General features: G+C 38.8%; 1 protein-coding gene across 1 annotated transcript in view; it reads right to left on the reverse strand.

Moving 5' to 3' along the window:
• Window positions 1–26,654, reverse strand: part of LOC124789406 (proton-coupled folate transporter-like) — a 314,682-nt gene that overhangs the window by 253,126 nt on the left and 34,902 nt on the right. Inside the window, exon 2 of the mRNA XM_047256749.1 lies at window positions 9,206–9,353. Coding sequence (XP_047112705.1) covers window positions 9,206–9,353 — 148 coding nt within the window. The remainder of the gene's footprint in view (window positions 1–9,205; window positions 9,354–26,654) is intronic.

A 26,654-nucleotide genomic window follows, 5' to 3' on the forward strand; every position in this document is an offset into this window, starting at 1 on the left:
ATCATTCTGTTTCTGACTAAGGTCAGTAAATATATGATTTATACGAGTGGTCAAAGAATTTGTCCATTCGTTCTTCAAATCTACTTTTAAATTCTCTACTTTATTACTTATAGCACCGAACTCAGTCTTCAAAGCACCTATGCCTTTGCATAAATTACTAAATTCTTTGCTTTGATAGATGACTTTGGCATTTAACAAATCTAAATTTGTCATTTGAATATTTAGAGTTTCACTCTGAGCATTTAATTGAGAATTTACTAAGTCTAGTTCTTTACTTACAGTCGCACTCTGAGCATTTAAAGCTTCACTCTGGGTATTTAATTGAGAACTTAATAAGTTTAACTTAAGACTCTGAGCTTTGATTAAATTTATCAACTCAGCCCAATCAGTCTATTCTTTGCTAATTTTCAGGGCCATAGCGGGATCTTGAGTTTCCCCAACCTGTTGTATACTTTCCATACTTTTATATGCCTTAGCTCTTGTAAGCATTTAAAACTAACTTTAAATACGATAATTACATAATAACAGTTCACTCAACAGTATCTTGTACCACTTTGTACTAAAGTAGAATTCTCATTGCGTAGGTGAGCAGATGTGGAGGCAGGTCAGCACCGGTAAACAGCAGCTGGTGCCGGCGGCGTCAGATGTATGTTGGTTTCCGCGTCTGCCTCCCCGCGATGTATGCGATCCGAAACCTTCTTTACTATTTGTATCGTTGAGAGTTTTCAATTCTTCAATGTTTTTCCATTTAAATTTCACTCTATTGGATACTTGAATATATTCCAATATCTCAGAGTAATTCCCTTGTCTTATTATGTTTGGTTACTATGGCAACACATAACAACTTCCTCTCCCGTTTTTGATTTAAAGTTCATGTTTGCTTGGTCCTTTCACACAGGTCGCCATGTTCTAACGTTCCGATGACTTAAAGTGTGAGTGTGGATCTGGGTTATATCGGTTTATTCCCCCAAACCATCTTCCACTTAGTCCATTAAATTGCACACCTTCCACTTCTTTACGAGGTGACTTACATGGAATACTTACTCTTCTTTACTGAACAGCCGGCAGCTGGAAACCCTCTTGACTTCTTCTCCATCGAATAATGCTAGGTACACAAATTTTTATACTCTTTCTACTTAGGAAATAAGTAGACATGCAAACTTTACTTTACATCAACTAATGCCGTATTTGGCCTCCATACACAATAAAAATATCACTTTCCACATGAGTATGTAACTTCCTGCAAGTCTCTCGTATAGCTGGACGTTAGAAACAATTTGAGTTACAGTTAAAAGAAAGTTGGCTTGAATACCATGACCTTTCTTAACATGAATCACAAAATGAGTCTTGCCTCTAACAAGGTTGCGTCAAGAGTCTACAAGAGTACTTTTTCAACTCTTCTTGTTTTAATAACAATAGTCAATGACACAACAAGCACAGAGCTGCATACAAACTCCATGGTTCTTCCTTACACACTCACTAAAACATCTATGGATTGCCCAACAAGTACTTGTCAGTGCGGCCAAACACCACATCTAATTTCTTCCCCCAACTGATTTTAAACCTGCGCTCACAAACAAGTGATGTGCAGTAGGTAGGATTCTACCATCCCACACTCGTATCCAGAATATCAGGTGTTTGAGATGATAGAAGGCTGAGTGGTTCTAGAATTTACACAGAAATTCTCGAATCACTACAGCTGGCATATAAATTTGTTCTACTGAGTTGGATGTTGGCTCCACATCTACCTTAGTTATGATAAAACTTCCTCTATGTTGTTCATAATAACTTACCTGCATTCCTATTTTCTTAGTCATTATTAGACCTACTCACATAGTACCTCTATTTGATTTTGTGTTTGTAACCTTGAATTCACCTGTTGTGAAGTCCTGATCTTACTGCCAACACACTACACTAATTACCGATTTCCACTATGGCTAACTTCCAATCATCCATTTACCTTTTTTTTTTAATATTACCTATCAAATTAAGAGATCTAATATTACATGCTCCAATCCATAAAATGCTAGTTTTGTTTATTCTGGTGACATCACCCTTCTGATTAGTCCTCACTCTGAAATTCAAATGGGAGACTATTTTACCTCTGGGATGTTTAGTGTTCAATATAAATTATCATTGCATGTCAAAAAAATTGTCACTAATTGTATGAATCAAATACTTTGTGACTGGGTTTTTCTTAACTTGAAGAGTAATTTAACAATCAACCTTGCTAAAAATAATGCTGAACTTGCAGTGATGGACCTTCTTATGAGCAGAACACATTTCATTATCAGGAAAGATTGTAGGAAATAACATTCTTTGATTAAATCAGGTTCCCTGTAAGTGACGTATTTTTCTTGAATGCTGCTATGAAGAAGGGGACATGTGATGTCAAATATATTAAGTAGAAAACAATGTTCAGTGATAGGATCAATAATGAGGCCAGTAATTTGGATTGACATATGTAGTGAATGAAAATAGCAATACCACTCTTTCCTTTCTCTTCATTAAATTCTTCCTTACTGCAAAGTCCTCAGCTCTTGTCATCAAGGAGAAATGTTTCGAATTCTGTCCAGTAACACAAAAGAGTCTAGAAAGCATTCACCTTTACTGAAGTGTGAGGTGAACGGGTAAAAGTGCAGTGGTACCCATCATATCACAAGCTGAATATGCTATCATCACTGGTAGGTAGCAATTTGTCAAATGTGGTGCTGTAAAACTGATAGCACTCTTTCTGTTTCCAATTCACAGTATGAAATACACATAGGAACAGCTTTGCTAGTAGAACCTACTACTGCCAGCTATTACAGCCAGGAGTTGCAGGTTGGATTATTTCCATACAATAGACTGCTACACTCACTATACAGATCATGCCTCCAAGGAATGATACAGGGTGTTACAAAAAGGTACGGCCAAACTTTCAGGAAACATTCCTCACACACAAAAAAAGAAAATATGTTATTTCCATGTTAGAGCTCATTTTATTACTTCTCTTCAAATCACATTAATCATGGAATGGAAACACACAGCAACAGAATGTACCAGCATGACTTCAAACACTTTGTTACAGGAAATGTTCAAAATGCTCTCCGTTAGTGAGGATACATGCATCCACCCTCCGTCGCACGGAATCCCTGATGCGCTGATGCAGCCCTGGAGAATGGTGTATTGTATCACAGCCGTCCACAATACGAGCACGAAGAGTCTCTACATTTGATACCGGGATTGCGTAGACAAGATCTTTCAAATGCCCCCATAAATGAAGGTCAAGAGGGTTGAGGTCAGGAAAGCGTGGAGGCCATGGAATTGGTCCGCCTCTACCAATCCATCGTATGAACACTTCGACTGAAATGTGCAGGAGCTCCATCGTGCATGAACCACATGTTGTGTCGTACTTGTAAAGGAAATGTTCTAGCAGCACAGGTAGAGTATCCCGTATGAAATCATGATAACGTGCTCCATTGAGCGTAGGTGGAAGAACATGGGGCCCAATCAAGACATCACCAACAATGCCTGCCCAAACGTTCACACAAAATCTGTGTTGATGATGTGATTGCACAATTGCGTGCGGATTCTCATCAGCCCACACATGTTGATTGTGAAAATTTACAATTTGATCACATTGGAATGAAGCCTCATCTGTAAAGAGAACATTTGCACTGAAATGAGGATTGACACATTGCTGGATGAACCATTCGCAGAAGTGTACCTGTGGAGGCCAATCAGCTGCTGATAGTGCCTGCACACGCTGTAAATGGTATGGCAACAACTGGTTCTCCCGTAGCACTCTCCATACAGTGACATGGTCAACGTTACCTTGTACAGCAGCAACTTCTCTGACGCTGACATTAGGGTTATTGTCAACTGCACGAAGAATTGCCTCGTCCATTGCAGGTGTCCCGTCGTTCTAGGTCTTACCCAGTCGCGAGTCGTAGGCTGGAATGTTCCGTGCTCCCTAGGATGCCAATCAATTGCTTCAAATGTCTTCCTGTCAAGACACCTTCGTTCTGGAAATCTGTCTCGATACAAACGTACCGTGCCACGGCTATTGCCCCGTGCTAATCCATACATCAAATGGGCATCTGCCAACTCCGCATTTGTAAACATTGCACTGACTACAAAACCACGTTCGTGATGAACGCTAACCTGTTGATGCTACGTACTGATGTGCTTGATGCTAGTACTGTAGAGCAATGAGTCGCATGTCAACACAACCACCGAAGAATAGGGCCAACTGGCGGTGAATCGAGGAAGTACAGTACATACTGACGAAACTAAAATGAGCTCTAACATGGAAATTAAGCATTTCCGGACACATGTCCACATAACATCTTTTCTTTATTTGTGTGTGAGGAATGTTTCCTGAAAGTTTGGCCGTACCTTTTTGTAACACCCTGTATAACCATTCCTCAGTCCCGAGACACCTTGGGACTCGGTGGTCCTGTAACTTCATAATTTGATGCTGACTCTGGAAATGTACAAATCATTGTCCTATTTACTTCCACACAGCAAGTCACTTCTGAGCTCAAGAAAGTAAATAGCTTTGTAGCCTTAAATTTACATTATACTTCTGGTTTAGGAGCACCATTAAAAATGGTAATAGATTTTTTATTTCTATCCAGGGGACAACCCTGCAGTCAAGGTAGTATTTATCCAGTCCACTGAGTGTGCAATTATTCTGGGGTAATCTTTGTCAGACAATAAAACAATAGTACAAACACATGACTCTACTGCGACCCATTTTCTAATATTCTTCTCCTTCATTTGCCGATACTTATCTTTCCTTACGCTGTTCTCTCTACATCACTATCACTTGGTAATGAGTACACCAAACAGCCACTAATGCTGCTGCTGTTGTTAACATATTGTTGTGAAGTATTTTCAGGTGATGCTGTTTACTACTGGTGAAAGATTGCACAATCAGATTTCATTTCCTGCTTTGTGTCTGGAGACATTCTGACTTCCCTGTAATTGTACATGTATACTATAACCCAAATGACAAATTGTGTAGCTTGGGATGCAGATAACACAGCACTGGACAATTTCCTCGCGAGAAACAAATGGAACTACTTTCCACACTTCAGCTCCCTTGCATACCTCAGTTAACCACTACTTCTGGAAGAAAGGATATCACAGAAAAATGGTTTAGTCATAGCATATTTGTTGTTTCTCAAATGAATCATTCGCTCTGCATCTAAGTGAAAGATTTGTCCTACTGTGTATAATCTTGTACAGTTTGTATTTTTCTTCTCTTAAGAGAATGAATTTAAAAGGAACAGGAGCTTAGATTTCCTGCAGCACTACAAAACGTGCACTGTTGTGCTTCCAGGAACATTCTTTCTTTGGTTATGCTATACATTTGTATGTACAGTCATCCTCAAACCATTGGCATCTTGGGTTTAAATCACAATGGTTATCTGAGTAGCACATATTGCCAGAGATAAAACAAATAATAGTACACGTGTTACCTTCACTTCATAAAATAGGATACAATATTTATTTAGCATCAATTTGTTTTTCTTCACAGAAGACTGAACAGGACTTAATTCAGACTGGGTGCTTACATTTAGTGTGCAATTTTCCTGATTCACATGTGAAAAGCCACAGTACCCACAAGTTGCTTAGCTTCCACTGTCCACTGTGATACTGCTGAGTTTATTGCATTTTTTACACTGTATTGACTTGCAATATATACAGTACCTTCCAGTGACTAATCAAGTGTAGTACATAGTTTGTCCAGGCATACCTCCAAATGTTTGAACAAGCCTGATATAGCTGAGATGTGACAAACTGTATGCAGGTTTGCAGAGAGCTGTTGATGTAGATACCCCAAAGACTGCAACTGAAAACTTCACCTCCACGTTGATGTGAAGAGGACTTTCATGGAAGACGGTGAGACTTGTTTAGTTATCCAGTTAGTAACAGTTCGAGTCAAACATTGATGCAATACATGGTGATAATATGGAGCAAGTCACTTTTAAGCTATTTAACATAATTTTTATTTGAATACAGCTGCATGCTGACCATTTATAGATGACTGTATATGATGATAAAATTGTTTAGCTCACATGTAATGAGTCAGTTAACAGACTATTACAAAAATTTGTTTTTAAAATGGCTGAATGCTAGCAAAAAAAGTTTAGCCTAATAATGCAAGTAAGTATCAAGTCTTTCACAACACACAAATACATGTTTTTAAGCACAGTTAATAAAGTTGTACAGAAGAAAAGTCTTTAGCTTTCTTTCAAATTTAACTTTGCTCTGGTACCAAAGCTTTCTAGTATTAAGAAAGTTATTGAAGCTTTTAACAGTGGCTTTACTCATTAAATTTACAGGCTAAAGTCAACTTTAATTAAAGTCTTTTTCTTTCTCATACATGATACAGAGGAAAAGCAAAGGTAACAGCTCAATATAATACAATGTTCAAAGATTGTGTCTAACAAAGGCCATTGTGGCATATAAAGAGTTAATAGTGTTAAGATGCTTTAACACTAGCCAGCTGTTAGCTCTGTTTGCCTGGTGTCACCATGCCTGTATCCAGTCAGTACTTACAGAGCCCTCTCAAATATTTCAATGGAAAATCCAAAATGACAGTACTGCCCTTTTGAAATACCAAATACAAATTTGTATGGAGCCACAGGTACCTCTAAATTGTAAACTTAATGAAAGAGAAAGGATAATACAGACATAAGGACAAAATCTGGAGTAAAAATAAATTTATGACATCTCAAAGGCATCATACTTAATGCATTAAAAATTGTAAATTTCTGATCAGTAACTGCTAACAACAAATTACAAACAGAAAATTTGAATAGACTGCACAGTCCTACAGAGGATTAACAGAAAATCTTCTGTCACTAGAGGTGATGCTGAAAATTAATCTTATTCAGTATTGAAAAATGTATGTACATTTGCATTTGATTTACTGTTGCAAACATATACTAAGCTGTTCAAAGAAATTTTGCACGATGCTCATTACTTGCAGCGCCTGTGTTTTTTTGGCCACAACCTCTTTCTTGATATTCTTTTGTCCACAGTAAATTGCTATACACAGTTGTCAGTTCATGGAGGTACAAAGAAACTTTTGCTCTCAGCACAGTTCAGCAGAATGCACCTTGTCCACAACGTGAACTGGATAATGTCATTTGTGTTCATTCTTCACTTTGTTAACATATCTCAACTAGTCATTTCAAGCTTAGGCCATCTGCCCATTGTCACTTAGGAAGAAGAATTGTCAAGCACAGAAAGCTACCTTCCAAATTGGCATATACCACAGTGACATCAGTCAAGCATTCAGCCACTATTGGGGAGGACACACTGAAGATCTGCCTCATAGTGGTTGCCTGTGTTTAACACCAAGGACTGAAGACTGCTACCTACAAATTATAACTGATAGATACCCTGAGGAAAGTGCAACAGAACTTACACTGCCTTCTTGGATGCAACTGGGATGGCTGCCCTGATACAGACAATATGCAGTCTTCTCCTTCATACATTTAATTTGGTTTCTACGTAGCAATTACAAACAACACTGGTGTTTGAAGAATGTGTGCAAGCAAAGAATAAAATTTACAGCATTATTCCATTTTTTGGGGAATTGCCTTCCTCTGCAGACATTCTGTAAATAAATTTGCAAGTTCCTTTTGTATTAGTCTGTCATCTGCTTTAATAGTTTCTACATACCTCCAATGGCTATATACACCACAAGTGGCATCATTTATGGAATATCATTATTTTCATTGTCAACTATTCGTATTTATAGTTCTCTTTAACTATACAAAATTTTAAAGACGTCTTTGAATGTATCTATAATTTTCATTCTGTTGTTAATTATTGTATTGTCTACTGCCTACTAATAGGTGAAATGTGGTACCTTATTAACATAAGTTTCAGTTTCATTTTGTACCCATACTCTTATTACTGTTTTCAATTGTCCACAGCTCAAGATCTAGTGGTTGTCACTGCTGCCTCTAGATCACAGTATGCCACCTTCGATTCCCTGGCAGGTTGTAGATTTTCTTCACTTAGGAACTGGGAATTAGTGTAGTCCTTCTGCCCGCATCTAGTGTATACCGCATGGTCAAATGTGTCATCATTTTCCAAAGTGTTTGCATCATGTAACTGAGACAGAATCTGGGAATCAGCCCAATATTTACCTAAGTGGATGTGGAAAACAGCTGGCATACCAGCTTCCATCATTAATTCACGAGATGGATTCAATCCGAGCCAGCGCACTCCCCCTATGCTCCAGAAGCAGGCATTTTATCACTCTCAGCTGTCTGGGTGAGTTCTAAGAACACTTCAATTCCTAAAGTTATTTAGGGACATAACATTTGTACGATTTCTTTGTTGTTTGATATGTCAATTTAATTTTAAGTGCCATTCAGTACTCAAACGCTATTTTTTAGTTCTGTAAAAAGCAACCAGATTAAAACAATAATCGTGTATCAGATGAGATGAATCATATAGTAAAAGATAATAGCACCTTTTCACTTCAAAAACAAAGTGAAAGTAATGAATTCAACTATTCTGAGAGTGATGTTGGGGGTAAGTTAAATGACTGACAAAGGGAGTGATAGTGAAACATTAATTACTGGCACATGAGATTTTTTGATAAATTAGAGTTCAGACTCATTGTCATGAATGACACTAGAGAAATAACACTAATTCGACTGAAGAAGGATTGACAATCATAGCACTTTCTGAACTGATTTATAGTAAATGTTAAGTAAGATGGCCCAAAGTTGTTTTGAATGCTGTTCCTCATGAATGAGTCCATTGTCTCAAACACAGCTTAATTCTTACATCTAAATAAATGGCTATCACAGATTGTATATCTTTACAATGTGATATGACTCAAATGAAATTGAAGAAAACAATTTATTGCCAGTGGATAAATGATAAGCATTAGGAAATGGTGAAGGATTGAGGAGAAAGATGGAGAATGATAACAAAAGACATTATCATATCCTAAGATAAATTTTTCAACTTTTTAGTGGATTACATACTGTGGCCAATTTTTGTTACAGTAAAAACTTGTATGCCAGACCGGGACCAAGAGCTAACAAATGAAAATTGAAACTCTGACTCAGATCATGAGGCATCAACAAATAGTGCAACTGGTGAATTGCTGCCCCAAATGGCGAGAATCCAAGTTGGAGTTATGGCATGGTATGACATTCCAATTTGACACCAATTTACATACCTTGGTGATGCAAGGCTTCATTTGAGCCCTGAATGAGATTCCTTTCTGGTCCAGTTTCATCTGACCCTGTATCAGCAGCATTTGTGCAGTCCAAGAGCCTGCGTTGTGACAGTACTGGGTGCTCCCCTCCAGTACTTCTCTCAGCAATCTATATTATAAATTAATGATAACATTAGTACTTCTTTCAGCAATCCATATCACACATGAACTATTACACAAATAGTGATGTGATGCATAAAGACAACTAAATGATTTCTTCTCATTCATTTATTATGTTCCATAGGTGCCAATGTAAAGGAGAAACTTCATAACAGTGGAACAAGTCAAGCTACACACTAAGGCAACAAAGTGACCATCAGATATCAATTCTGCAGGGTTTATTAGCAACTGTTACTCAATATTTTCACAGCTACTTTATCTACATTTATTCAAAATGTTGAGATTCTACATTGTTATGTATCTGTAGATCTGATTATTCATGACATAAATTTTACTGAAAAATCAGTAAGCAAACTAACTGTTTAGACACAAATAAGTTTTTTATATTGTATCTGAATAAGTGTGTCAAACAGATAGAAACCTGAGTTTTTTAAGTGACTCATACATTTTGAAATATGCAACTGGTTACTTAATTTGTAAGTATCAAACAGTATCCATATTTTTTGTAAATTTTACCATTTGTACATTATACCCTTGTTTGAGTTATAGACTTTTCCTAGCCTACCTAGTACACATGTTATACCATATGTCTTGACCATACGAGCATAGCCATAGATAAGATAATAATAACAGCAGTAGACATCACAAATCTATTTACAGCAATTGATAAATAGTTCATCCATTTGTGAGAGAAACACTGAAGAGTAAGGATGTCAAGACATATATCAACACTCCCTGCTGTGAGGCAATATAAGTATTAACACTGATGGTGATGAATGAGGAAAAAAGCAAATATGCTTAGCTAATAATGCATGTTTCCTTGCAAAGTCACTGCAACAGCAGCCACCTGATAAGTAAATAATTCTGTTCATTCACACTCACTGTTTGAACACTGGTGGGGTATGTGTGTCAGTATTAATATGATATCGAACGGGGAGTTCTACCTGGTGGTAGTATTTTAACCCTTTTAGTGCCAAATACGATCTGATCGTGATCCAGATTTTCGGCGAAAAATGCCAGTAACGATCTGATCGTGATGCCTTTCTCATTCGCTAGGAAATACTAACAACTTTGCCTTCAAGCGCGGAAAAAATGAATGAGAAAGGCATCACGATCAGATCGTTACTGGCATTTTTCGCCGAAAATCTGGATCACGATCAGATCATATTTGGCACTAAAAGGGTTAAAATACTACCACCAGGCATCTGATCGTGATGCCTTTCTCATTCGCTAGGAAATACTAACAACTTTGCCTTCAAGCGCGGAAAAAATGAATGAGAAAGGCATCACGATCAGATCGTTACTGGCATTTTTCGCCGAAAATCTGGATCACGATCAGATCGTATTTGGCACTAAAAGGGTTAAACCCTCTATTTAATGACATCAAAGAAACATTATCCATGGATGAATGGCATCAACTATGTGAAATGTCAATGCAGACTGCGGCCTTGTTCCATGGAACTGTTCACTCTCTGTTGGTGATACAGGTGAACATATAATCCCTGTAGGGGACTTCCCTGGTACAGTTAAAATATTTACTAGCAGAGAGTGCATAAATCTACAGGAGCAAACTTTTAAGAGTTTAATGATGGCAGCTACACAATACAGCATGAGTAAGAGTGTTGATAGAGATATCATTCATATGTCTACCAATACTATGGGGCATCATGGAGTAATCTGCTGGAGTTAGCTCAACAAACTCACCACCCATCAGAAGAAATCATAGCTCAGCTCTACAACACATCAATGGAAACAGAAGTGTATCATTCTACATTACCAGATGTGGACACAGAACTACAATCTTTTTATTTAGATACCTAGCTATAAGTAAGAGTTTATAAATTCTCTGCATCCCAAATTAAACGAACAATTACTACAATGATTGAGTGGATAAAACAACCTTAGCACAAAGGTCTTGTAGTTAGTGACTGGTCCTGCAGTAATGATGCTGGAAACCAGAAGAACAAGACAAATGGATCATTACCTCCTGATAATAAATGTGCCTTGATTATTGGGCCTTCAGTTTGCAGGAAAACTAATATTGTTCTAACACTGTTAACATATCCTGAGGGAGTCCACTTTGAGCATGTATATATATTTTTAAAACCCTATTTGAGACAAAAAATCAGCTACTGCAGGAGATTTTGCATGACACTGAGGGAGCGAGACATAAGAATGATGCATATCAGACATCTTTGGAGATTATGAGAGAAGCACTAACTTACACTTATGGATTGTGGGGGAGTATTTCACTCAGTTTCTAATACCACTGTATGCTATTGGTAGAGAATGGTGGTTCTTTTTTTTTCCCTGAAAAGGATATAGCTCCAATGGGGCAGGGGGTTGCAGTTTGTATAGAAGAAATGTATAGAACTGACAGCTTCAAGAGGGAGACTCTTCGCACTCTGGAGATGCGTAAGGGATGAGAAAGTATACCTTACGGCAAGGAACTCTGTTTTTTTAGATAGTGACTTGGATAGCCATTGCTGTCAGGACAACTACAGTCAATTTGGGTAACTTTTTAGCATTTAGCATTTTATTGAAAATACTGAACACAAAAATTGTAACATTTTACATCCATTGTTACTGAGTTCTTGGGAAAGTGAAAATGTGTGTTAACTGTGCCCTATTAGAGTAAAATTTCAATTTTAATGCTGGTACAAAGTTACACTGTCATTTAGGATAAGTTTAAATCAGTCTTAAAAAATAAAGAATTTTTCCTATATCTCATGCTCGGAGTAAATTTAGATCACGCCAAAAGGAAATCATGTGTTAATAAGAAATGAAAATAAACAGTGTTAGTTCAATGTTGCAGGTTTACTTTGAAATATCAAGATATATGTATCAATCTGACATTGTTCAACATAAATCACTGTCACCAGAGGCTCTCTTCACTGCCAATGCACTATTAAAGGATAATCACGCACTGAATTACTAAACAGAAATCACAGGAATAATAAAACTGTTACTTTTAGAACAAAATAATGCAAATAGGTGGAACAGCAGCCACTTGAAACAAAAGTGATAAACGGCACAAAGATACCCTGACTGGTAAAGAGCTATCCTGATTCACTGTATCAACTTATTCATAATAAGGTGCAAAGAAGCATAAATACTTACCAAGTTCTCTCCTTTGTAAGCCATGTTCTGAGGCAACAGTGCCCTTCTCTAAAATGATGTCTAGATTTCATGTACCCCTTCTGAACTAAACAGTTGTGTAGGAATTTGAGTTTTGTACTCTAGTGCAATGTGTTTTCTAGGAGAACATCTGCTTGATTATGTACGCCTGGGAGGGTTTGTATTTCTCTACATGGTGGCTACAGTGAGTACTGTTTATGTAAGTTTTGTACTGCTGTATGTCCCCAGACTTCCAGTCTGCTTAGTGAATATCAAATATATTAATATAGTGTTACTATTTTGCATATGTAGGTCTAAAAGGAAAAGGAAAAAAAAAAAGCAGCAGTGAGTTTTCTCACGCCCTTAAACAAGATGATATACATTTAGAGATGGTTAGCTCATAACGCACTCGCAATCTATTGAAATTTCTTGCAAACTAATTGTCAGATTCTTGCAACACACCAGATGTTTGAACCAATAATTCCTTAGTGGTTAATTGTAATAACTGACCCAGAACTTTTGATGAAGATATCATTATCATTTTATGCAATACAGATGATTACCCCAATTGGCAAACATTACGTGGATTCACTTAAGACAAATATAAAGTTGGCCGGCCGGTGTGGCCTAGCGGTTCTACGTGCTTCAGTCTGGAACCACAATAGATGGACAATAGATGGAATTGGAAGGAGGGGGGAAATTATACTGTGTTGCAGCGGACAAAATCAGGTTCATTTGCCTTCGATAAATCGTATTACACGTTCAAGTCTATGAGAGGAATAATACCGATTCAGATCAATTGTCTAAATGACTGAAACATTACTTCACATCTTGACATTGCATCCACTGCTTTACAGTAATTGTCAGTGTTATGTCGGAATGCGAGAATAGCTGATGAAGCTTTGTGAAGATGTCAAGTACAATTTTTCTGTAAATGACGATTGTCTAACTGCATACCATCAAAAAAGGTTGCAATAATTGCCATTTTTGTAATTTGGACTATAACGGTAAGTAAAAATGTAATACACACCAAAATTAACCAAACTCAAACTGAAATCATTACATTTGTTTGACAACTGCTATACTTCACATCATTTTTTAAAAAGTGTATAATGTGTGTACATGGGTGTCCTGTGACTAAAAGAGAATTACTAGTAGCAAAGACCAGAGCAAAAGACTATCGTAAAAATTATCAGTATGTTATCAATTTTTTTGGTGTCAACGGAATCATCCCAGAAAATTTCCCTATGAGAACTTTAAGACTGCTACTACCATCACTAATTTTCCAGCAGGTATTCATGGAATGATTCTGATTCATCCGGTTTCATCAATATAATACACTGTTGAACTATCTCCTTCTCTTCGTCGTTCATCTTTATAAGGGATGTGGTTCGTGCTGTACGTATGTCACTTCTTTCAATTAAAAACTATCTTCTTAACATATTTGAAACAAATGTCTTTATTCTTCGCATTGACAAAGCGCTGCCTTTGAGGCCAATTTGCTTATGCATTATTATAACTAGTTTTTGTGATATCGGGTATACCCTAATTATGTATATATTTCAAACACAGTGTGCTTTAGAATATTGTTCTCAAAACTATCTATTTGTGTTACAGGTTTCTAGCGATTTCGATGCTTTCAAGGCGACATGAAAACAAATTTTTCTGAGGTTCCTACAATTCTGACACTTTCATTTACTATTCTCTGTACAGTTCTCTTGCTGATACATGCTTCTGCAGTTCGTTCTTGGGTCTTCAATATGTCCAAAATAGCAGTTTTGCTTTCAGGTTCACATTTTAAAAAGTTGTCAATGCAGTACATAAACGTCCTTGCCTGCTTGTAAAGCATCTCATGATCAACCTGCAGTTCCAATTAAGTGCCGGGTAGAGGGTTCATCAAGCCACCTTCAAGCTATTTCTCTACCGTTCCATTCACGAACAGCACACAGGAAAAACAAACACTGAAATCTTTCCATGCGAGCTCTGATTTCTATTATTTTATTATGATGATCTTCCTCCATATGTAGGTGGGTGCCCACAAACTATTTTCACACTCTGAGGAGAAAGTTGGAGATTGATATTTCGTAAGAAGGGCCTGCCGCAATGAAAAATTAGTTTTTTTCAATGGATGGGCCTCCAATTCGCGTATCATACCTGTGGCACACTCTCCCCTATTTCACGATAGTACAAAATGAGCTGCCCTTCTTTTGCACTTTGTCGATGTCCTCTGTCCATACTATCTGATGCGGATCCCACACTGGACAGTAATGCTCCAGAAAAGGGTGGACAAGCACAGTTTAAGTAGTCTATTTAGTAGACCTGTAGCATTTTCTAAGTGTTCTGCTGATAAATCGCAGTCTTTGGTTTGCATTCCCCACAACATTATCTATGAGATCATACCAATTTAAGTTATTCATATTTGTAATCTCTAAGTATTTAGTTGAATTTACACCTTTAGATTAGTGCGTTTTATCCTGTAAGCGATATTTAGCGGATTCCTTAAAGTACTCAATGAATGACTTCAGGCATTTCATTATTTACACTCAATTGCCACTTTTTGCATCAAACAGATACCTTGTCTAAATTGTTTTGCAGTTTAATTTGATCATCAGATGGCTTTATAAGATGGCAAATCACAGCATCATTTGATCATCAGATGTCTTTATAAGATTGTAAATCACAGCATCATCTACAAACGATATACAAGGGCTGCTCAGATTGTCTCCTAAATTGTTTATGTACATCAGGAATAGCAGATGGTCTTTACCACTTTCATGGGGAACCCCAGATATCACTTCCATTTTACTCGATGATTTTCTGTCAATTTGCCACATACTGTAACCTTTCTGACAGGAAATCACAAAGCCAGTCCTGCAACTGAGAAGATACTCCATAGGCACACAATTTGATTAGCAGTCACTTGTGAGGAACTTCACGTTTATTGCCATCACCTGATACACTTTCTTGGAAAACGCACTAAAATGTTGACAGATAAACATTGACAGCCGTACTGCAACAAGAAAGTAACATCGACATCTGAATGAATAATTTGGTCGCTCTGTGAATGAAACCGCATTTTTGTCACATATGGCAACAACGTAGCGGATGAAAGAAATTCTCACAGTTTAGTTTGTAACTCTTGGCTAGTCGCTCAGAGAGAGAATGAATCTTATTGGCTGCTAGCAGTTAATGGAGGGGGATGCGCATAACGGCTGAAAATTGGGCCACCTTCCTACATGAAGCGAACTATACAGTGTGTAAACTTTTACATGGCAGACCTCTCCCTAGTCCTAAATTGGTAGAAGTCGGTAAACGTCGGGAGGCTTCGGTAGGCACGCAGTTTCGACTGCTGCCAACATTACGTAGCTCACTGTGTTGTACAATGTAGCCATTGTCGTCTGCTTCGTTATCGTTTTGCCCTGTACTGTTCTGCATGTTTTTATTGTGCAGTTGTGCTAAACATTATCAAAAGGAGTGAAGAGGCAGTTGCTGGCCCAACTGGGGAGTCACCAACAACCCTTACCGGTAGGCCTACGGTTAGAAGGAAATCAGTATTACGTAGCGATGCTCGCAAAATTATATTGCGTGTGATTGAATGCTGCGAAAGGGAAAGGGTGCAGAAAAAAATGCTTCACCCCATTTACAAATATTCAGTGAGAACTGCTACATACACAGGACAAAGCATGCATAGCATTGGGAGATTCAAACAGTTTTCCAAGAATCATCCTGGCGTATCACCACAAACGCCTGGCAAGAAAAGGTGAGTTTCCATTTCCGATATTTTGTTCGTGATCACTTTGAAGGAGCCCCCTATTTCGTCCGAATTACCTTATATTTCATTTTCCTTGCTACCGTATTGCTTTGTATGGAAACACCATTGGTTACTGTATTATTTCGAAACACATTCATATTACAGTACATTTCCAAATTCAAAAAAATACATGCGGTGCAGAAGGCATTTTCTTATAAATCTTTCTCTCTCTTTTAACTTAGGAAAAGAAGTGGAGGAATCGAAGGAATGATCGATGATTTCAACCAGCGTGTCATTCGCGACACGATAGCGGAATTTTATTCAGTGTGGAAGATTGTGCCGAGCCTGTGAACACTGCTTCCACTTTTGCACGACAAAATAGGCTGGAAGTGGAGTATTGTCTCGCTGAGAAAAGTACTTTTGTCTATGGGATTCATATGGCGTAAGGTGGAAAACAAGAGGAATGTGTTGTTAGAACATCCAGACATTGTGCACTGGCGATCTCGTTTCATTGTTGACATGAAGAACTTCAGGGAAGCAAGCAGAGAAATATTTTATCTCGATGAATCGTGGATCGATAATAACTTAACGTTTAATAAATGTTGGCAGAGGAAGGGTGACTTGCGTGAAGAGTGTGTCGTTGGTGTCACTGCATGGGGGAGCTCATCGAGAAGACTGATAGTTGCTAGTGTCGGATCCAAGAATGGGTTTGTCAAGGAAGGGCAACTTATGTTCTGGGCAAAGTCGACAAAGGGCGATTATCACAGTCAGATGAATTCGGCAAACTTTGAGAAGTGGTTCGGAGAGAAGGACCTGCCAAATCTCCCGCTCAATTCAATAATAGTTATGGATAATGCTCCTTACCATAATGGGCAAACAGAGAGAACTCCAACGAAGTTTGACACGAAAGTGCAAATGCTGGAGTGGCTGCAACACAGAAATATCCCCTGTGAGGAAGGACGAGCTGTATGCAAAAGTACGAGCTAATAAGCCAGCTGAGAAGTCCTTTGCTGTAAACCTGTTGGCTGAAAGCAAAGGCCACCAGGTCGTTTGCTCACCACCTTACAACTGCGACTTAAACACAATAGAATTAGCATGGGTGAAGATAAAAAGGCATGTTAGGGAGCACAACATATCAGGGGACTTCTGCCAGGTTACCTCTGGAATTTCCTTTCACAAGTATCACCTGATCGTCAGCACTGCTACGACCACATCATTTTCCTGAAGTTTCGGTAATAACGGATCGAGTAGCAGATGTCAGGCAGAAACATACATACATTCATTTTTATATACATAGATTTTAATGTACATGAGGATTTCAGTTTCATTTACGAGCAACATTTAAAGCGAGATTTACTTCCAAGCCTTTCGTATGCTTTCGTGTAAGCATGACGCGCAATTTGTAGTGCCAGCACTGCAACTGGTAGGCATTTAGGGTTTTAAAGCTAAAATACGCAAAAAGAAGTGTTAACGTCGAAGTACCATAGGCTGTTTTAGATGCTATAAAATTAACAGTTACGAGTTTAATTAGTCATGAAATGCATAAGTAAAAGTTTATTCGCTACTAGAAACTCTGGGAAAGAATAGGTTTTAACCTAAAGATCCGCAGTCTACTGATCACTTATTTCACAATCTGGTTTTTCTTCAAGTCAATGGGCTGAGGCTCATCTGAAATACACTCCTGGAATAATAACTGTGATAATACTAAAAATACAACACATTGTCAAGATTCTGTGTAAGACCTGGTGCTAGGCCAAATCAGTGAGTTGTTAGTGGTTATTTGAAAGTGGTTATCAGCTGTAGATGTTGAAAGTTAAAGAACTACAATAAATTAAGAATTATAACAAATTCTGATTGTGAGAAATTTATTTAAGAGGCAGCACTCCTACCACCCAAAAATATTGGATAATCCAAACACATTACCCTAATGTATCTGCCGTGAACAATATTTACTAGCCTATTTCAATCAACAATAATAGACGCCTTCAATTCATCAGATTAGTAAGCATCAATACATCAGTGATTCATTTTCTGCTCCAAAACTTTTTCTTGTCTCTTGCAAGAAACTCAAAGTAATTAAAGAGTACAACGCTATCTGTAAGCTGAAATTTAGAATTAATTGTAAGCAGGAACATTTAGATATATACCGGATTACTACACTCAAGGGCTTTGCAATTACATACATTGGCTTGGCATTGAATCTGTAAGACATACTGGTGAACTATCTTGTTCTGTTTTGGGATCTAGCGGATTTTAACTTGGCATGGGTATGTTACAAATTATTTAACTTGTTATTCCATGACTCTGTTGAATAATTCGGTGTATTTGTCAATATCAGTGTCGAATAATTTAGTTAGGTAGTGGCAACATCTATAACAACTGATCTGCAACATCCCCAGTTGTGGAAGTTGTCGTCATTGTTGTTGTTGTTGTATTCAGTTCTTTAAAAGGCCCGCACATAGAAATAAATTTTCGCGCCGTCTCTGAATAACGATATCGTAGAGGTGTGTGATTGTATCTATGCTTGACAGAAAATTGAAGAACAAAAATAGCAATTATTTTTTTAACCTCATTTGTCTTCTTTTACCGACTTCAGTCGGTCTTCTGAGTTGGTGTGAGAAAGATATGTTATTGAGTCTCAGTATTTTGTTAAGTAAAAGTTCTACTGTGCGGAAGTCGCAAGTTCTCGTTCTACTATCGAGTTACGCCCTAATTTCCCTCTCCCGATGCGAGAACTTTCATTTTTGAATGGGCGCATTCGGAGACGAAGTTATTTACAAAGAGAGAATAGCCGCCAAAGCCACGCCGGCATTGTTGTACATCATTGAGAAGAAAAGGTAATTACCAAGCCGTACACCAAAACTACTAGATTAACATTTATCTAATGTTTTAGGACACACCGGTGCCTGCGTGCGTTTCTGGGCAGACAATTTCTGGTGCAGCTTACCGATAATTACTGCACACATCTCTCCGCCCAACCATTATATATGGCGACCTACAGAAGAACGTCGTCATGGGGAGAGAGCATGTTTGTAATAACTTAAAACAACTACATAATTTTGTAAATCTTTTGTAATACTAATCGTTCTTTCTCAGTTTCATGAATGGGATACTATGTTATCGCCCCGAGGAAGGAAATCACTAATGTGCAAAAGATTAAACATAATCTATTGGAGATTTTATTCTGGAAGGAGCGAGAAAGCCAACGAAAAGGTAGGAAAATTCACGATCCATTGCGTGCATGACTGCACTTAGTAGCGTCCCTGCAAATAGTGATCGTAGTACATCTCCTAATCCAATTCCCAAACTGAATCATTCTCATAAAATAAGCAGACATTTGGACATAAAATTAATTTCAAGGAGAGAAACGTATGCATCGCATTACGCCAACAATGTATTTTGACACATGTTAGCGAGGCACTGCTAAAAAGGTTTCGTAGTGGTATCCTCACTATTACAAACCGAATGTCTCATTTTCAAAAGTATTCATTTATTTTGTCATTATGTTAAAGTATCAAACAATGAGTACACACAAAGGACACACTTGACAGTACATTGCCGGATAGCCAGGCACAAGATGTCACCGAAATGGACATGGCAACAAATGAAATAGAAACTGTCAGTAGCAATGACGATAACCAATCATATTTTTCTATTAACATAGATACATATGCTAGTAACATACTTATTCAAAATGATACACGATGACAGTAAATAAGAAAGGGTCACAATTTTATCCAGAGAGTATTTCTTCCCCTGGTGAAAATGTAATGGGTGATAGAGCGGATTTACTAAATCATTCTTTCCCTGCCTCACTTATGTCTAATGAAAATGTGATTGGACAGAGTGAATTACGCACACCGGAAATCCAGATCACGATGCAAATGTTACAACAGTCATTTAAACAAAGCTTCAACGATTTTTCAAAACAAAATGAAAAATTTAATGATTTCACAAAACAGATACACAGAAGGAATTACTTGAACAGCAAAAGGAAACTCTTGATGTTTTGAAATCCGGCATAACACAACAGTCCAATGACCTTGGTCAAAAACACATTTGCATGCTGATCGTTCAAACTCATTATTGGATAAACTTGTAAGCATGGGAAAAGACCTAAACACACTTGCTCAGCGATTTGTTATAAGATATAACTAATTTAAGCCAAAAAGTGTCATCAGTAGGCAAAACACAAAAACAGTTCGCGGAAAAGGTGAAGGAAGTATCTGAGGTGCAGACAAAAATGCAGCGGGAACATTCACACTTGTGCCAGAATATAAATACACTCGCAGGTACCGGCGATGGATTGCAAACATGTAAAAAGGTATAACTGAACAGGTGCAAGACCTGCCATTGCAATGAAGTAGCGTAAGTTTAAATGCTCATTTTATGAAAAAGGGGCAATCTAAGGATAGATAAAGACCTTAAGGAAATAAAGGAAGGAAATAATCGGGGAAGCAATGAAGGTACAAGGCAGAACTTTGAGGTGAAATAGATCCAGGGTGTATACGATCCGGGACCACCGGGAGATCCATGAAAAACCCGGGAATTTTTTCATCCGGGAATTTTTTAGAATTCGGGGAATTTTTCGTTGTTTTAGTTTTCAGTTAAATTTTTGTAATTTTGACTTGCAAGAATCATTACTCTAACAAAGGATATTACTGTTTCCCACTACTGCAAAATAATACTGCAGCATTAAAACATGAACGAGAAAAAAAAACTTAAATTTCAAAGGAAATGCGCCATATAAAATAACACAGTGCTCATACAAGCGTCTGCCAACAGGAAAATGTGTCAAAGGCTTTCGGAAGACTATGCAATGCTTCATAACAACAAATTGCCTTCGATGAACGTGGCGTCACAACTGTTTACATTAGACTTGTCACACAAAACGCAGCTGGGCTCGATAGCGAATCACAGAGATGAGCGTAGTACGAACTTTGGCCGACAGATGGCACTGTTAATTGCGCTTTTTAATTGCAACTTTTAGTCGCGACTTGTCACTGAAATCACAGAAAGCAGTACGAAATTCGGCCAACAGATGGCTCACGGCGTTGAATGTGAAAATGCTACTTGCAACTGCTAACTGTAACTGAAATCGCAGTTAGATTCTGTAAAGCTGTTATTGTGATTTCTCAATCACTGTGATTTCTAACAGATACGCGACTTCCTGCCCACCACTACACACAGGTAAATAAGACATTCAACAATGTACGGAGCATTCTTTGGTCTGGTGGTGAATTGTGTGTTGTAAATTGTTGCTGATCGCCGGCGCATTCAGTCTTTGTGATTTATTTTTGTACTGCAGTTTATTAATACAGTAGTGACACTTTTTGCTCGAGAAAAAGCATTTTCATCAGAAGAATTTTATGTGTTTGACAAAACTAAAAGGATATTTATGTGTGTGTGTGTGTGTGTGTGGCGACCATTGACAAGTAGAAAGTGTGTTTTATCTGTGAACGACTTTGGGGACAACCCATAATGCCGGTCTCATGTGCTGTAACACTCATGTTTTCTGCAGTATTGTGTCTAGTTACTCAGTGATTAATAAATGTATTTCTATCGAAATGTGTGTTATTATTGATGTATCTTACCTTAACTGTACTAATAACCAGGGTGGTGACCCCAACAACTGTTAGAAACGTTAAAAAACTGTGAGTGTTTATCGCCTTGTCTTGTATGCTTCAGTTCCCACTGTTCACTGCCAACATGGACCATATTATTCCTTCGTGTTCCGACTTCTCCATGCCTTGTAAAGTTTGACTGTGAATCTGCTAACTACCTACCCCATCACTCACAGCTAAGTCAGACTTTGATTGACATGTTTCTGATGCCAAGCCAGATTCACCTGGCACAATATGGCCAACCTCGCCTGCTGCCCTGCATGCTGAGCAGCCTGCTCACCTATCTCATTCCTGTAAAGGATGTCGCCATGCTGTTCCACACCACATTGCCAGCCAACAGACAAGGTTAGAGCTACACAGCCCATTCAGTGAGCATGCTGCCTTGTTCCACCCGGCTCCTCATTCTGCGGCATTCTCACAGTTTGCATTGACAATGCTAATCTTCCCTGCCATGAGGGGCTCCGGTCACATGATACCATTTTCACATGCTTACTTGGTGATGCTGTTCACCTCTGCAGCATTGGTTCACCTGCAAGCTCACCAAGCATTGCATTTCGCCACTTGCACATCGGCTCTACCACCAATTTTAGTGATTATGCCTGCATCATTCACTCCTGCTGTCTCTGACTACAGTGCCACTGCCTTGTCCACACCTCCTCGGCTTGCTGCTGCTGCTGCCCATTACCCTTGCCCACCACATCCCAGAAGCACATTTGTCCATCACGATAGACACCAGTGATATGGCCATTGGCACTGTGCTATAACAGCATGTGGGTGACACTATGGAACTACTCTGCTTCTTCTTGAAAAACTGACATCATCTCACTGCAGGTGGTTGACATTTGATCGAGAACATTTAGCGGTTTATAATGTGACCACATACTTCTGTAACAATATCAAAGGGCATCCCTTCACTATATACACAGACCATAATCCTCTTGCTGAGACCAAGCGAGGTGGTGTAGTGGTTAGCACACTGGACTCGCATTTAGGAGGATGATGGTTCAATCCCGCATACGGCCATCCTGATTTAGTTTTTCTGTGATTTCTCTAAATCGTTCCAGGCTAATGCCAGGATGGTTCCTTTGAAAGGGCACAGCCGACTTTCGTCCCTGCCCTTCCCCAATCTGATGAGACCGATGACATCGTTGTTTGGTCTCCTCCCCCAAAAACAACACAACCCCTCTTGCCAATGCCATTTGCAACCTGTCTCAGAATCTCCCTCCCCATAGATTTCACCATCTCAACCTCATCTGCCAGTATTCCACAGATGTGTGATACATCCATATGTTAGATGAATATCTCTCATGAGTCAATATCATTGCCTTGTCTATCAGACTCGAAGACCTGGCACTGTCAGGCCCACAACACATCACTCAAACAGCTATGCACTGACCGATCGAGTTCACTTGCACTTGAAATGTAGCACCAATCCAGAGCAATTACACCAGTGCTCTGCGACAATTTGAGAAGCTGCATCTGACCAGTCAACCCGACCAGACTGTGATGTGACATCTTGGATGCCTTACACTACGTGGCCCACCCAGGCGTAATAGCGACCACCATACTGGCAACTGTACATTAATTCTGGCCAGGAGTCAAGTATTACTGTTGCACATTGGCGAGGGCATACACCACTTGCCGATGTAGCAAGGTCCCTGTGCTGCCAACCGTCACCTAGAAAAAACTTTAAAATGTACAAATAGAGAGGCCTACTCAAACTAGCCAAACTGTTACATGCCAGGATTTTATAATGTTTACAGATGAAGTTTTGGGATGATGTATCGAAGTTGGCAACCCTCTATTTAGATGTGTGCAAGTCTGCTGTGATGCTTACCGCACAGTCGCTATATTGGCAACCACAAGCCTCACAATTGTACCAATACCCATACTTTTTATAATATCACTTACTATATTGAATTGAATACACTATCCATATTCAGTAAATTAATTATTATTCTGATATTAGGCAAGGCAAAATATAAAGGCTAGTGAGCTGACACCACTGAGCACAAATGCAATTGCAGGCGCAACTCATATTGCACAAATGATAATCAAACATCCACAGAAGTGTTTTCAAATCGATTTCAGTACACCATGGAAAATTAGTAATGATGTGGTCATGCTCTTTTTCTTGTTCAGTGATATTTAGGCGTAGGTAATGCAAGCTGGATCCCTCATTCATTTCAAAGACAAAGAAATTAATAATTTAATTACTTAAACAGTTTAATATCAGGTCTATTCACATTTTAAGGGTACTAGGACTTGTCCTCAACTGGAATACCATGGGAAGGTGTACCTTGAGTCATCAAAGAGGAGGGGGAAAGATGAAAAGATGCTGTGAAGTATGGCAGTGTTTCAATTCTTTGTGATGAAGCAGCAGACAGAAAAGGGCAGTGTGTGTTCATGGTTCTGATAAAAGTACTTAGATGTAGTGATGGCACAGTTCGGAAGTTGTTTGTTGCAGGACTGAAAGTTACTGCAATTGCAAATGCTACAAACATTCACAAGCAATTATGAGTGTCATTCAAAAACATAAAATTCAGTACCGAAACATATTTTCTATAACTTCAGATTCAGCCCGTTATGTGGGTAAAGGAATAAATGAAACTAGAGTTTCTAAACTTCATAAACTGTCAAAGAAAATGGAATACATTTAACTTCCCTGTTCCACCTGTAGGTAGGGCAAGCCTGATAAAACTGAACCATTCAATGGAGTGTGACACAGGAAGGACTGTCATTTCTTCTATTGGTTAACTGTTTGACCCATAAAACATAACAAAAGGTGATTTAGACACAGATGAAATCTCTCAGCTAATGAAGCAAATTCAGATTCTACAAGAACTTTCAACATCAAAATATGTTAAGGATTTAGTTGCAAGTTCTTGTAGAGAAGGTAAAGATGTTGATGTGATTGCTGTTCTTTCCCTGAACTCCAGGGCATTTTGTGGAAGCTTCAGTGAACACTTTGTGGATCCCAGTCAGTAATGTTGATAGTGAGAGGTCATTTTCAATGTATTTTAGTATAATAGCTGACAGGAGGATAGCTCTCACTCCCAGTAATATGGATGTCATGGTATCCCTGTCTTTCACAGTCTGATTTGTAGATTATGTACATGGGCTAGGCCCTACTTATTAAAGTATCTGGATAAATCATTTCTAAACATTCATGCTCTGATGTATGCACTTTCATCAGATGTATAATTTTCATGCTTTTATAGTTATGTAAAAATAAAAGATGTTTTACTGCACATATTCAATCAATGATTTTTGCTTTATTGACGAAATAAGAATAGCAAAATGTATACCAAATAGCTTTTTTAAAAATGACGAAATCAGGCAAAAATTATCACTACAAACAGGTGCCTCTACTGATGATTGATCCACATATCTACCTCCAAAATCAGCTCCTAAACAATACACATATCACATCCTACAGCATCAGTTGCAGGTCATTAATGGGATCATTGTCCACTTCCTGGAGAACGAAGACTGTGGGTGTCATGCCTCACTCAACTCTACCCCTGTACCCTGCAGATGATGTGTGTGGACCATCTCTCACATTAAGATGATGGGGCACTTTCATGTCTACTGGTGGGGAAGCAACAAAGATGCTGAGAACATGGCCACCACATGCGTGGCCTACACCATGCATCAAGCTGCTCTGCCACAGCAGTACACAGCCTGGCCCACACACAAGCTCCACAAGACAACATCCGTGTGGACTTTGTCAGCTCTTTCCTTAGGGACATGTAGTTGATTGTCACAGATGTTCTGCCTAAATTCCCATATGTGGCCCCATAAGCACTTCACCACTGCTCATGTTACCACCTCAGCCCTCAAAGCTATCTTTTCTATAGGAGTCCCTTGGACTCTTGTATCAGACAGTGGTCCAAAATTTGCATGTGTTGAATTCTCCTCTTTATGCCATTATAATGGCACTGATTGCATATTCGCATCCCCATTCCGCCTGCCCTCAAATGACAAAGCCAAGTTCTTCATACATATCATCAAACAGCAGCTTAAGAAGCAATGTCCACAGACTGTAACAATGTCATCCTGGTAGGATTCCTCTCCTCATACTGAACCATTCCAGACCATGGGTGGTCCCCAGTCACTATATTCTATGGTCACTGTCAACAAACCTTGTTAAATCTACTGCATCGCACAAAACATCCATCATGTTAGTCAGCTCTCCCACACTACTCTGTAGGATCCCTAGTGAGGGGCCAAAGTGGTCAGGTGAGAGGTTGGATCCTGGTTATAGTTACTGATAACCACCTACAATAAGTTATATAGGTAGATGCCAACGGGGCAAATCTCTGATACCACACAAATCAACTTTACCCTGAAATACACAAAGTCTTCCACACTGCAAGCAACCTCCCGCTCCATCTCCACAATATAACATTGGCCTGGCCTCTGGGACATCTTTATTCACAAACCTCCCCATTCCTGTTTCCTTCAGCAGAAGTTGGGGAAACCATGGAGGTGCACCCATTGTTGCTGTTCACTGCTCATGTACCTCAAAACACCTCTCACAACCTATTACACACAGAGAGCTCCATGCAGTCAGAGTATTATTTGTGCACCTGCATCATATTTGTTCCCTCAGAAAGTTCCATTGCAGACATTATGTGCTGCAGCTCTGGTTATTTAATAGGTCTGCCTGGGTGGATGTTATTCATGCATCTGCACCTTCATTCAGGTCCGCCTCTATAGCTAAGTGGTCAGCGTGACAGATTGCCATCCTACGGGTTTGGGTTCGATTCCTGGCTGCGTCGGGGATTTTCTCCGC

Source organism: Schistocerca piceifrons, chromosome 3 (genome assembly GCF_021461385.2).
Source record: "Schistocerca piceifrons isolate TAMUIC-IGC-003096 chromosome 3, iqSchPice1.1, whole genome shotgun sequence".
Lineage (NCBI taxonomy): Eukaryota > Metazoa > Arthropoda > Insecta > Orthoptera > Acrididae > Schistocerca > Schistocerca piceifrons.